This window comes from Rhinoraja longicauda, chromosome 4 (assembly GCF_053455715.1).
Source record: "Rhinoraja longicauda isolate Sanriku21f chromosome 4, sRhiLon1.1, whole genome shotgun sequence".
Lineage (NCBI taxonomy): Eukaryota > Metazoa > Chordata > Chondrichthyes > Rajiformes > Arhynchobatidae > Rhinoraja > Rhinoraja longicauda.
This window is the reverse complement of record NC_135956.1, coordinates 31,581,647-31,596,570: the sequence shown is the minus strand read 5'-3', so window position 1 is coordinate 31,596,570 and position 14,924 is coordinate 31,581,647. Positions and strand designations below refer to the sequence as shown.

Below are 14,924 nucleotides of genomic sequence, written 5' to 3'. Positions count from 1 at the left end.
AGATGTTCGATCGGGTTCAAGTCCGGTCTCTGGCTGGGCCACACAAGGACATTCACAGACTTGTCATGAAGCCACTCCTGCGTTGTCTTGGCTGTAAGCTTAGGGTCGTTGTCCTGTTAGAAGATAAACCTCCGCCCCAGTCTGAGATCCAGAACGCTCTGGAGCAGGTTTTCATCAAGGATCTCTCTGTACTTTGCTCCGTTCATCTTTCCCTTGATCCTGACTTGTCTCCCAGTTCCTGCCGCTGCAAAAACATCCCCACAGCATGATGCTGCCACCATCATGCTTCACCGTAGGTATGGTATTGGCCAGGTGATGAGCGGTGCCGCTTGGCATTCAGGACAAAGAGTTCAATCTTGGTTTCATCAGACCAGAGAATCTTGTTTCTCATGGTCTGAGAGTCCTTTAGGTGCCTTTTGGCAAACTCCAAGCAGGCTGTCATGTGCCTTTTACTGAAGAGTGGCTTCCGTCTGGCCACTCTACCATAAAGGCCTGATTGGTGGAATGCTGCAGATATAGTTGTCCTTCTGGAAGGTTCCCCCATCTTTACAGAGGAACTCTGGAGCTCTGTCAGAGTGACCATCAGGTTCTTGGTCACCTCCCTGACCAAGGCCCTTCTCCCCCAATTGCTCAGTTTGGCCGGACGGCCAGCTCTATGAAGAATGCTGGTGGTTCCAAAGTTCTTCCATTTAAGAATGACATAGGCCACTGTGCTCTTCGGGACCTGCAATGCCGCAGAAATTGTTTTACACCCTTCCCCAGATCTGTGTCTCGATACAATCCTGTCTTGGAGGTCTACGGACAATTCCTTCGTCCTCATGGCTTGGTTTTTGCTCTGACATGCACTGTCAACTGTGGGACCATTTTAGACAGGTGTATGCCTTTCCAAATCATGTCCAGTCAATTTAATTTACCACTGGTGGACTCCAATCAAGTTGTAGAAACATCTCAAGGATAATCAATGGAAACAGGATGAACCTAAGCTCAATTTTGAGTGTCATTGCAAAGGGTCTGAATAGTTATGTAAATGTGATATTTCAGTTATTTCTTTTTAATTACTTTGCAAAAATTTCTAAACACCTCTTTTCGCTTTTTTATTATGGGGTATTATGTGTAGATTGATGATTAAAAAAAGAATTTAATTCATTTTAAAATAAGGGTGTAACATAGCAAAATGTGGAAAAAGTGAAGGGGTCTGAATACTTTCTGAATGCCCTGTAGGAGCAAAGAGGTCTTTCTGCAGTTGTATAGGGCCCTGGTGAGACCACATCTGGAGTATTGTGTGCAGTTTTGGTCTCCTAATTTGAGGAAGGACGTCCTTGCTATTGAGGCAGTGCATCGTAGGTTCATGAGGTTAATCCCTGCGATGGCGGGACTGTCATATGAGGAAAGATTGGAAAGACTGGGCTTGTATTCACTGGAGTTTAGAAGGATGAGAGGGGATCTTATAGAGACGTATAAAATTATAAAAGGCCTGGACAAGCTAGATGCAGGAAAAATGTTCCCAATAGTGGGGAAGTCCAGAACCAGGGGCCACAGTCTGAGAATAAAGGGGAGGCCATTTAAAACTGAGGTGAGAAGAAACTTTTTCACCCAGAGGGTTGTGAATTTGTGGAATTCTCTGCCACAGAAGGCAGTGGATGCCAATTCACTGGATGGATTTAGATAGAGCTAGATAGAGCTCTAGGGGCTAGTGGAATCAAGGGATATGGGGAAAAGGTAGGCACAGGTTACTGATTGTGGATGATCAGCCACGATCACAATGAATGGCGGTGCTGACTCGAAGGGCCTAATGGCCTCCTCCTGCACCTATTTTCTATGCTTCTATGTTTCTGTGAGATTACAACAGCGGGGAGAGGTGCCAGAGTCCAAATGAATTTGAGGGCAGGGTGCAATTAATTAGTACAGTTGATGAAATCAGGAGGCAATCACAATGCCCTCATTTTCCCTCCCAGCCTCCCTCTGGTTTTACGTTTCACTCCTCTTCTCACCTTATCTGACATCCTTTTGTCTCCTTTAGTCTGAAGAAGGGTCTCGACGAGAAACGTCACCCATTCCTTCTCTCCAGAGATGCTGCCTGTCCCGCTGAGTTACCCCAGCATTTTGTGTCTACCTTTGGTTTAAACCAGCATCTGCAGTCCCTTCCTTGTGTCCTTTAGTCGTTGCCCACTCATCTACCAATCAAACTCTCTTCACCCTGTCTCTCACTAGCACTTGCCAGGCTTTGTCCTGCTCACACCTCTTTTCGGCCTTTCTTTTCCCCTACTACAATCAGTCCGAAGAAGGGTCCTGCCATGAAACGTCACCTATCCTTCTCCTGACCCATTGAGTCACTCCAGCACTTCGTGTTTTGAAGGAGAACCGGTTGACAGCCAGCCAATTATGGTGGAGGGGAAGCCATGATTAAGAAAATAAAAATACATCTTTTGAGCACCGGTGTTGAAAGTCTCATCATCTGAGCACAGGTTGCATCAGAGAAACTGGGAACATGAGAATGGACCCATCCTTACAGGAAGCAGGATGGGTCCATTGAATATGGAGGTTTGTGGGATGGAAGTGAGGACCAGGGGAATCCGTTCCTTGTTCTGGCTGGGACTCTGCCTGAGTGACTGAGAACATAAGGTGGGGGGAAATTCTGCTTCCTGTAAGTATTCCATTCTATTCTGATGCCAGATCAAATGTATTGTCATATGCACAAGTAGGATGAAGTAGATTAGAAGTACAATGAAAATCTTGTGGTCAGCAGCATCACAGCAGACCAAAACATACATTTTATATACATTACGCATAAGTTTACCAAACAGTGAAAAAGAACGTGCAAAATGCAAGATGTTAGTGTAAACACAATTAGTTTAAAAGTTTATGGTTGCGTTAGAGGTGGTCCGTAGTGTTCTGTTACTGAAGTAAGATTAGAGTTGTGCAGGTTGATTTGAGAATCTGTTCGTTGTAAGAAAGACGCTGTTTCTGAAGCTGGTGGTGTGGTCTTAAGGCTTCTTTACCTCCTGATCAACAATAGCAGAAAGAAGAGAGGGTGGGCTAGATGGTGGGGATTCTAAATGATAGATGCCACCTTCTTGAGGCAGTAACACAATTAGATGATATTGATGGTGCGGACGGCAGTTTCCATGATGGACTTGGCTGCGACAATACTCTCTTGGGTTCCTGTGAGTTGGAATTGCCGTACCAGACCATGGTCAGACACTTTATACAATGCATTTGTCAAGGTTTGTTGGAGTATTCAGTGACTCTTTAAATTTCAGAGGCATTGATATGTCTTCTTCATGATTATGTCTATGTACGAGGCCCAGGACTGGTCAGCTGAGATGTTAACACCCAGGAATTTGAAGCTGCTAATTCTCTCCACTGCTGACCCACCATTGAAAACTGGCGTGTGGTCTTCTGACTTCCTGTTTCTGAGGTCATCCATGAGTTTCTTGTGCTCCACTTAACCAGGTGTTCTATCTCTCTCCTGCATGGTGAGTCATCACCACCCAGGATTCGGCCAACAAAAGACTTTGCTGATTTTGAAGATGGCATTGGAGCTGTGCTTAGCCACACAGTCATGGGTGTAAAGAGCAAAGACCAGGGAGCTAAGCACGCAACCTTGAGGTGTATCTGTGTTGGTGGTCAAAAAGGAGGAAATGGTTTTCCGATCTGTACTGATTGGGATCTGCCACGAGGAAGTCCAGGATCCAGTTGCAAAGGGAGTTACTGAAGCCCAGGTCTTGGAGGTTGGTGATGAGTTTGGAGAAGATGATAGTGTTGGAGGCTGAGTGGTAGTCGATGAACAGCAAGCAGCCTGATATGTGTGTTACGGTTATCCGGATGGTCTAGAACAGAGTGGAGAGCCAGTGAGACTACATCTGTTGGACACTAAGTGCTGGCGTAAACTCAGCGGGTCAGGTAGCATCTCTGGAGAAGATGGATAGGTGACGGTTCAGGTGGGGACCCTTTTTCAGACACCACCAGGCTAACAATAGGTAACATCTGTTGTTAACGTGGCAATAAGAAAATTGGGGTGGATCTAGGTCATTTTTGAGGCATCATTGATTCATGCCAATAACCAACCTGCAACACTTCATTATGGTGGATGTAAATGCGACCCAATAGCAGTCTCTGAGGCAGGTCACCATGCTCTTCCAGGTACCGGTATGATGGATGCCCTTTTAGAGCAGGCAGGAACTTCAGACTGCTGACGTTTCTCCAGCTTCATCCTAACTAGGAAAATTGACAAGGGAGAGTCAGTGGATGTGGTGTACCTCGACTTTCAGAAAGCCTTCGACAAGGTCCCACATAGGAGATTAGTGGGCAAAATTAGGGCACATGGTATTGGGGGTAGGGTACTGACATGGATAGAAAATTGGTTGACAGACAGAAAGCAAAGAGTGGGGATAAATGGGTCCCTTTCGGAATGGCAGGCAGTGACCAGTGGGGTACCGCAAGGTTCGGTGCTGGGACCCCAGCTATTTACGATATACATTAATGACTTAGACGAAGGGATTAAAAGTACCATTAGCAAATTTGCAGATGATACTAAGTTGGGGGGTAGTGTGAATTGTGAGGAAGATGCAATAAGGCTGCAGGGTGACTTGGACAGGTTGTGTGAGTGGGCGGATACATGGCAGATGCAGTTTAATGTAGGTAAGTGTGAGGTTATTCACTTTGGAAGTAAGAATAGAAAGGCAGATTATTATCTGAATGGTGTCAAGTTAGGAGGAGGGGGAGTTCAACGAGATCTGGGTGTCCTAGTGCATCAGTCAATGAAAGGAAGCGTGCAGGTTCAGCAGGCAGTGAAGAAAGCCAATGGAATGTTGGCCTTCGTAACAAGAGGAGTTGAGTATAGGAGCAAAGAGGTCCTTCTACAGTTGTACCGGGCCCTGGTGAGACCGCACCTGGAGTACTGTGTGCAGTTTTGGTCTCCAAATTTGAGGAAGGATATTCTTGCTATGGAGGGCGTGCAGCGTAGGTTCACTAGGTTAATTCCCGGAATGGCGGGACTGTCGTATGTTGAAAGGCTGGAGCGATTGGGCTTGTATACACTGGAATTTAGAAGGATGAGGGGGGATCTTATTGAAACATATAAGATAATTAGGGGATTGGACACATTAGAGGCAGATAACATGTTCCCAATGTTGGGGGAGTCCAGAACAAGGGGCCACAGTTTGAGAATAAGGGGTAGGCCATTTAGAACGGAGATGAGGAAGAACTTTTTCAGTCAGAGGGTGGTGAAGGTGTGGAATTCTCTGCCTCAGAAGGCAGTGGAGGCCAGTTCGTTGGATGCTTTCAAGAGAGAGCTGGATAGAGCTCTTAAGGATAGCGGAGTGAGGGGGTATGGGGAGAAGGCAGGAACGGGGTACTGATTGAGAGTGATCAGCCATGATCGCATTGAAGGGCTGAATGGCCTACTCCTGCACCTATTGTCTATTGTCTATTGTCTATTTGCTGCGATCACAAGAATCCTCCAATTCTTGCAACAGCATTGGATATTATTTAGCTTTTAACAATGTTATGGTGATTCCATGGTCGGCAAGACTTTATCAAAGTTTGCATGTTGCAAAAATAAACTCCTTCTCAGTGAGTTGAGACTGATTCATACCGACCTCATGATTATGTGGCAGAAAAATGTTCTGAGAAGAATTATGTTATCTGATTGAGGAATGTCATGTAATACAGTCCTCGACCATTCCATTTTACTGCAATTAATGAGAATCAATATTGTGTGAGTGCTATGATTAACTTCTACATTATTTATCAATACAAGCCCATCTCCTTTGCTAGTTCGGGCACTGATCTCGGGCACTCAGAGTGGGAGAACGATTAATGTTGAAGCACATATGTAATGCAAAGCAGATTTAAAACTTTACCTGTACCTTATCACTCAAACAATAGGTGCTAAATTTAATTTCTGGTCTTGACAAAAGCTTCTGTTTAGATTGTATAGTGTGGGTGGTGGCGAGTGGCACTCTTAAATGGGTTGTTAACACTTTGATTGCCGTCAGTATGTGATGTATTGCACATCATTATTATGTCTTTGAGAAATTGTGTTTAATAGAATTTTATTGTGGTTTACTTACAAAAATGCTTAAAAATCCTGTCTGTCGGATAATTTCAACCGTCTTTTCGAAAGATTGTGCATAAATTGATGAAAATTATTGTCTCTGGGAGCCATCGGTGAGGCAGATATTTTAATTCTCTTAATTCGGCTTACTTTTCATTTATAATTCAAATTATAAATCAGTCATGAATAATTGTAACATCAAGGAACTTTCGACAAACTAAGTAATTGTCCGCACAATGTATTGGACCAAATTAACCAAACAATGAAAAAGTATTCAAAATCTAAAATTACTCAAATACTTATTTAACTGTTTTAAATTTAACAGCGCCAAATGTTTTCACAACAGCTTAATAGAATCCTTGGCATTCAAGGGAGAAGAGGAAAGTAAAAAAGAGAGTTGAACAGCTTGTTCCACTTAGACAGATTTGAGTTTTCACAGTTAATCTGAATCTCCAGCTTCCTTCAGCGCCTTCTCCAAACCAAATTGAAACTACAATGTCATCTGATATTTCCTCAGTTTAGGGCTACATTTACAGTAACTCATATCTTTTACAACAATGATACGTACAAAATTGAGAAAACTATTGCAAGTTATCAATGCAATGGCTTTAATTTTCTTAAGGTCTGTAGAATTTATTATTTTCTACAAAACTTACAATTTTACTTTTGAACATGTCGGTTTGAAGTGTAATCAAAACAATAAATAAATATGGTTTAGAATTAAAATACAGTATTTTAATTTAATTAGCCAAATTCTTCAATTTTCTTTTTTTGGCAATATTTATGGTCACAGATCACTGGCATTCTCTGAAATGGATTTTTCTGCAAGAGCAAGCCTCGCCAGTGATTGCTAAAGAAGTATTTGGTTACACAGTGCACCATAGTTCAGACCAATCCCCATAACCCTTTTGGACTTAGATATCATTTTCGTTAGCAGGCTCCAGATAAAAATGAATAGCATGTATGAAAACCCACCAATGTCATAGATGGCTGTCATATATCCATTTTCCTTTTACCTGTATTTCCAGGTGTACAAGTATGACCGTTTTGTAGAGAATGGAATGAAGAAGACGGCTTTTTACAAAGGAGGAAAGAAACTTCGAAATTATTTGATTCCTTTTGGCTCGGGATCCAGTATGTGTCCTGGAAGACATTATGCACTCGCTGAGATCAAAACTTTCATTTCACTGATGCTGACTTCTTATGACCTTGAAATACTCAACGGAGAAAAGCCAGTTGGACAAAGTAAAAGTCGTGCAGGTCTTGGGGTCCTTTTGCCAGACTATGATGTCCAGTTTCGTTATAAATCGCAACAATAAGAAGAAGCTTTTAGAAATTTTAGTTTCCGTAATATAATTTTATGCGGGAGAGTCACGCTGGGTTGCTGTTAGATTCTTAGGTTGACAAAATAGGAAGCTGCTTTGTAGCTTTAGTGTACAAAATCTCAGAAATTCTCTCTTACGTTCTTTCTTCAGGAGCAGAAGAAGAAAATAACTTTATGCATACCGGGATTACAGTAATATTTAGAACAGTAAATATCCTACCCCATACCCCAAATGCCTGATTTATGCTCTAAAGAAGTATTATGTAGCTTCCTGAATAAGTGGCTTGATTTTAAATGGGTGTAGGGACAGGCTTGGATAGAGTGGTAGACCTAGCTAATGTACCATAGCAGCTAGCAAAATGGTCTGAAGAGCTGCAGTGAATGCCTGCTTCACTTGGAAGGACTAATTACATTCCTGTATGGCGCTGAAAGAGGAAATGAAAGAACATGTGATACATCACTGACAGTTGCAGGGGAAATTTCCATGGGATGGGGAGGTCATAAGGTCATAGGTGATAGGAGTAGAATTAGGCCATTCAGCCCATCAAGTCTACTCTGCCATTCAATCATGGCTGATCTATCTCTCCCTCCTAACCCCATTCTCCTACCTTCTCCCCATAACCTCTGACACCTGTACTAATCAAAAACCTGTCTATCTCTGCCTTAAAAATATCCATTGACAAGGCCTCCACAGCTTTCTGTGGAAAAGAATTCCGCAGATTCACCACCCTCTGACTAAACAATTTTCTCCTCATCTCCTTCCTAAAAGTAGGTCCTTTAATTCTGAGACTATGACCTCTAGTCCGAGACTCTCCCACTAGTGGAAACATCCTCTCCACATCCACTCTATCCAAGCCTGTCACTATATGTTTCTGTATGTTTCAATGAGGTCCTCCCTCTTTCTTCTAAACTCCAGCGAGTACGGACCCAGTGCTGAAAAAAATCATAGATTCATAGATTAACCTACTCATTTCTGGGTTAATTCTTGTAAAGCTCCCCTGGACCCTCTCCAGAGCCAGCACATCCTTCCTCAGATATGGTGCCCAGAATTGCTCACAATATTCCAAATGTGGCCTTACCTGCGCCTTATAGAGCCTCAGCATGACATCCCTGTTTTTGTATTCATGCCCTCTTTAAATAAATGAGTGTACTTTTCTAGCGATTCGACTTGCAGATTAACTTTTTGGGGAATCCAGCACCAGCACTCCCAATTCCCTTTGCACCTCTGATTTCTGGATTATCTTCCGGTGTAGGTGGGAAGGAATGTGGACCAAGGAGCCACAGAGAGAATGGTCCCTCTGCACAGCAGAAAGAGAGAGGAGGGGAACATGTGACTGGTGGGATCACATTGAAGCTGCTGGAAATGGCGAAGGATGATGCGGTGGATGCAGAGACTAGTGGGGCACAAATTGAGGACCAGGGGAAATATCGCTGTTCTGTCTGGTGAAATAGGGGTGAGAGCAGACATCAAGGAAATGGAGGAAATATGTGAGGATTTCATCAACTATGGCAGAGGGAACACCATCATTCAGGAAGTAGGGATACATTTCACCTTTGTGCCGGAACAGAAGCCTTGTCTTGAGAACAAATGCAGCGGAGCAGAAATTGAGAAAGAGGGATGGCATCCTTACCGGATGCAGGCTGACAGCAGCACAAAGGTTAAGTTTCTCAGCTAATATCCTACAACTTAGACTATTGACTGAGAAACATGAGTTCAGAACCCACCACCACAACAACAGGGGAAATTAATTTCAAATCATTAAGTGAATCTATAATTTAAAAAACTTGAAACTGTAATTGTAATCACCCAACTACCAGGTTTTATTGGGTGGCAGATTTCAATCCTGACCTTGGGTGCTGTCTGTGTGGAGTTCCCAAGGTCCCAATGTGGCGCTTCCCTGTGCCACATAGATTTCCTTCAGGTGCTCCAGTTTCCTCCCACATCCCAAAGACATGCGGGTCTGTAGATTAATCGGTCTCTATAAATTGCCCCTTATGTGTAGGGAAAGTGGGATAACCTAGAACTATGGTGAACGGATGATTAATGGTTAACGTGGACTCGTGGGCCAAAGAGCCTGCTTCCAAGCTCTATCTCTAAACTAAACTAAACGGAAAAGGGTGGGAAGAAGTATCATATAAATGGCCAGGGACTCTGTGCTTTGTAGAAGTAGTGGATTGGTGACAGATCCATCTCTTGAGATAGAGACAGAGATCCAAACAAGGAAGAGAAATGTCAGAGATAGTCTAGATGAATATGGGGGGGGGCAAGATGGAAATTGTTGGCAAAGGTGATGAGTTTAATAAGTTCTGTATGAGCGCAGGAAGCAGAGCCGATCATTTGTTGATGTGGTGGAGAGTATTTGGACAGGTGAGAACTGACTTTAAGTAAGGACTATTCCATGTAGCGTAGAAAAAGGCATAGGTAGAGCCCATGGCTATATCTTTGATCTGAAAAAGTGAGAGGAAACAATTGAGAAAGACCAATTAAATTAAGAAGGGTCTCGACCCGAAACGTCACCCATTCCTTCTCTCCCGAGATGCTGCCTGACCTGCTGAGTTACTCCAGCATTTTGTGAATAAATACCTTAAATTAAGGACAAATTCTGCTAAGTGGATGGGAATGTTAGTGAAGAGAAACTGGTGGTGTCCTTGTTCAAGAAAGAAACTGAAGGCCCCGAGGTCTTCTTGACATGCATGATAAAGATTAACCTGTTGGGACCAAGGAATTGAAAGCTATCAAAATGGTGGAGGCATCATGGATGTAGTAGGAAGGAACTGGGCAAGGGGAAATAGAAGGGAGTCGAGGTAGGAAGAAGTGAGTTCAGTGGGGCAAGACAGGCATAAGCAATGTGGCTCCAGGGCAGTTCTATTTATGGATTGTAGGTAAGAGATAGCAGAGCGTAGTTGGGGCACCTTGATGTTGGAAGCTGTGGAGGGACCATAAATACTGGGTGTTTAATAAACATATTCCAGGCGCATTTGTTTTTTTTGCTAATCGCATTCAATTTTTGTACCCATAAATGCTTATTCCTTTCTATACCAGTAACTAAGTATGCTCAAAGATAGACACAAATTGCTAGAGTAACTCAGCAGAAGGAATGTCTACTTTTGATTTAAACCAGCATCTGCAGTTCTTTCCCATACCAAGTATGCTCACCTATGTTATTCATTGTAGTCACGTTCTCGGTTGTAATCATCTTCTAGGCCCTTTTTGGGTTCTACTTTGTTGAACTATTAATGCTCAAATGAAAACTAAGAATTAAAGACATGGAATGGAAAATATAGGCTTGATAATTGGGAAAAACAAAACTATTGCAACACAAAATGAGGGAAGGTGACTCTCCTGGAGGTTTGAAGTGTAATATGTATATCTTCTGTGATGAACCATCCTTTGTAACCTTGATTTTGCCTGGAAATAGGTGAAACCTTAAATAGTAAATGATTAACTCCATGTTTTAGAATTCATCATTGGCATTTAGGAAGGGAACTCAGCCCCATCTACTTTATGACAAGATTCCCATTCCGCTGCACTTAGACATGTGTCCTCGCCGTCCAATATATGACTAACCCATGATGCATTTGAACTCGGTTTTGTATTCTTTTTGCACTGTCCTCGTTTTGCAGACACACTGACAATGCACCTGGTAAAATCAGATCTACACAATTTTTCCATCATCAATACCCCAGAATGAAGAAGTGAAAACAGGTGTTTAGAAATTTGTTGGGTATGATGCTACAAGCCTGGCACACCTGTCCTTGAGTGGCCCAGCCGGAGCCCGGACTTGAACCCGATCGAACATCTCTGGAGGGACCTGAAAATAGCTGTGCATCGACGCTCCCCATCCAACCTGACAGAGCTTGAGAGGATCTGCAGAGAAGAATGGGAGAAATTACCAAAATACAGGTGTGCCAGGCTTGTAGCATCATACCCAAGAAGACTTGAGGCTGTAATTGCTGCCTCAACAAGGTACTGTAAAGGTGCCTCAACAAAGTACTGAGTAAAGGGTCTGAATACTTATGTAAATGTGATATTTCAGTTATTTCTTTTTAATTACTTTGCAAAAATTTCTAAACATCTGTTTTCGCTTCTTCACTCTGGGGTATTGTGTGTAGATTGATGATATAAAAAAAAAGAATTTAATCCATTTTAAAATAAGGCTGTAATGTCACAAAATGTGGAAAAAGTGAAGGGGTCTGAATACTTTCGGAATGCACTGTATACACCATGCATTCCATGAATTATTTACACTGGGAGTACGTCATCTTCAGGCTTGTTCTAACTGCCAAAACGAGATTTGCAACACTTTGGACAGAGGTAGCACAGGGGTAGTTGCTACCTTACAGTGCCAGAAACCCGGATTCAATCCTGACTAGGAGTGCTGTCTGTATGGAGTTTATACATTCTCCCTGTGACAGCGTGGGTTTTTCCCGGGTGCTCCGGTTTCCTCCCACACTCTAAAGACATACAAGTTTGTAGGTTAATTGGCGTTGGTAAAGATTGTAAGTTGTCCATGGTGTGTAGGATAGTACAAGTGTACTGGGATCGCTGGTCTGCGCAGACCCGGTAGGCCGAATGGCCTGTTTCCGCGCTGTATCTCTAAACTAAACCAAACCTCCAGTTCTAATACAAAAATTATGGATCATAAACCAGAACGTATAAAGACAGGTCTTTGCAAACTGGAGTGCACAGCTTGTGTAGGTGAGCAGAAGCCACAGAGTATTCTCCGAATTAACCCTATGCTATTTTTTCATATGACTATATGGTAATTTGCATATTACTGTACCTTAATTAGTACACGTGACAATAAGAGTTCTTTGAAACCTTTGAAACTGCTTTTGATGCAACCCTTGTGATTTATTAAATAGGCAAACTTTTGTGCATTTTACCTCCCTTACGATATCAGTGAGTGTTGGGATTATCAGACATCTGCCAAAGGCCACTGAATCAATTATGAGTTAAATTACCATTCTTGGTCATGTAATCTGCCATAGTGGTTCAACGGAATGCTAAAGAGGTACAATATTATTGGATGTATTCTCAAATATACAGTAAACTTCCCCGAACTCTCCCATGTCCCAAATGAGCACTGTAATTGAAAATAAGTGCATTAATTGTGATATGCTCTGGGACATCCTGAGGATATGATTTTTTAATGTATTACAAAGCAGACAAATCCCCAAGTTGAGTGACAGAGTACTGCCCCACAGGATGAAACGCCTCATAAGCCCCAGAGTTAACATGCATTGCCCATGATTTCCTTGTATGACTGAGTATACTGCAGGTATGATGACACTGTATTTTAAAATATGAAGTAATTACAACAAATTCTCAAGTTCACCTTCATCCAATTTTCCCAGATTAATCAATACTCCAGTAAGATGACATAAATGTCAAAATTGGTTTATTTTCTAAATTACAGATGGGTGAGTAAAAATAATAATTTCAAATTTGTGAATTTTCTTCCCAAGTCTCCCCTGCATTCAGCAAAAACTCACATCATTCCACAATACATTGTTTGATATTTCTGTGCATAAGTGTCACTGCTGTAATGAACTTGATGTGAATACATGAAACATTTGATCTACTTATTAATATAATTGGTTTATTTGTGAATGTTATGGAATGTTATTTTACTAAAATAAACCATTTTTTTAAACTCTAAATGTGCTTGGCATCAAATCAGCAGAGAAATTCTAAAATTGTAAAAAATATATATTGTGTACACAGAATGAGAAGCTTCATTAACAGATTTCTACCATGAAGAATTATTTGCTAAACACCTACAAAGAGAGCAAACCATTTCATGGTTGCATTCTAGAGCTAGTTTAACATCAGAACAGGGCGCTGAGGTAGAGTTGCTGCCTTACAGCAAATGCAGCGACGGAGACCCGGGTTCAATCCCAACTACGGGTGCTGTCTGTACGGAGTTTGTACGGTCTCCCCGTGACCTGCGTGGGTTTTCTCCAAGATCTTCGGTTTCCTCCCACACTCCAAAGACGTACAGGTTTGTTGGTTAATTGGCTTGGTAAATGTAAAAATTGTCCCTAGTGGGTGTAGGATAGTGTTAATGTGTGGGAATCACTGGTCGGCGCAGACCCGGTGGGTTGAAGGGCCTGATTCCGCACTGTATCTCTAAAAAAAAACATTGCTGCTGATGTTTCAATTTTTCCTCGTGTCCAGAACATGCTGGTCCTGTTGACTCCAAAATGTGTTTGGCCCAGTGTGACTGTTGTCATTACAGGTGCTGCTATGGCTCTTAACCTTTGTTTCATTGCCTGTTTGGCTTTGTTGTTGTTATGGAGCAGTGCTGAACTGCTATCTACCTCTTTGGTGACCTACGGAATATCCTTGATCGGACTTTGCTGGCTTTACCTTGCACTAAACGTTATTCCCGAATGTATCCATACACTGTAAATGGATCGATTATAATCATGTATTGTCTTTCTGCTGACTGGTTAACACGCAACAAAAGCTTTTCACTGTACCTTTTGCACGGGATACATGGTAATAAACTGAAAACTGTAAATTAATATGACTTCTGTTCAATATCTCTTTGAGGAACCCAATCCATTGAGTTTAGACTCATCATGATATATATTAAGAATCCTTATGCACTAACCTGTGGCAGTCTAAATCAATTGGCTTCCATTTTCTTATCACTTAGGAAGAGGCCATTGGTCCATCAAATTGCATACTGGCTCTTAGAACAATGTTTAGTGCCACACAAAAAACCTGCATTAGATTATCTGCATTGTTCATTTTGAGATGTTACTATGGATGAGTTATCTCTTGCAATTTTAGGTTACATTAATTTTCAAGAGAGAGTTAGATTTAGCTCTTAGGGCTAAAGGAAATAAGGGATATGGGGAAAAAGCAGGAACGGCGTACTGATTTTAGATGATCAGCTATGATCATATTGAATGACGGTGCTGGCTCGAAGGACCGAATTGCCTACTCCTGCACCTATTTTTCTATATTTTTCTATGTTTCTACAACAGATAAAACACATCAAAATGTTCATTGACTCAAGGCACATTGGATGATCCTAAAATTGTGAAAAGTAATACATAAACGTAAGTCTTTATTTAATATTTGTATTACAATTTACATTAAAATGCAAACATATCATAAAAATTATGGATGCCATATCAAAAGATGAGGAAAGGGAAACAAGAGATATAGGCAGTAATATAGAGACATATAGAAAAAAATGAATGAAAGATATGCAAAAAAGTAATGATGATAAAGGAAACAGGCCATTGTTAGCTGTGTGCTAGGTAAGAACGAGTACAGATAAAGAAACACAGCAAGACAACTTTGAAGCTGCTATGGCTTGAGTGGAGGAGGGATGGAGAGAGAGGGAATACAAGGGTTACTTGAAGTTAGAGAAAGCATTCTCATACCACTGGGCTGTAAGCTGCCCAAGCGAAATACTGTATGAGATGCTGTTCCTCCAATTTGCGTTTGGCCTCACTCTGACAATGGAGGAGGCCTAGGACAGAAAGGTCAGTGTGGGAATGGGAAGGAGAATTAAAGTGATT

At 41.9% G+C, this 14,924-nt stretch overlaps 1 protein-coding gene across 1 annotated transcript in view; it reads left to right on the top strand.

The window, feature by feature from the left end:
- The window catches only part of cyp7b1 (cytochrome P450, family 7, subfamily B, polypeptide 1), a 178,207-nt gene extending 165,250 nt beyond the window's left edge, over positions 1 to 12,957 (top strand). Inside the window, exon 6 of the mRNA XM_078397462.1 lies at positions 7,087 to 12,957. Coding sequence (XP_078253588.1) covers positions 7,087 to 7,377 — 291 coding nt within the window. The 3' untranslated portion in view covers positions 7,378 to 12,957. The remainder of the gene's footprint in view (positions 1 to 7,086) is intronic.
- Positions 12,958 to 14,924: the final 1,967 nt, after the last annotated feature.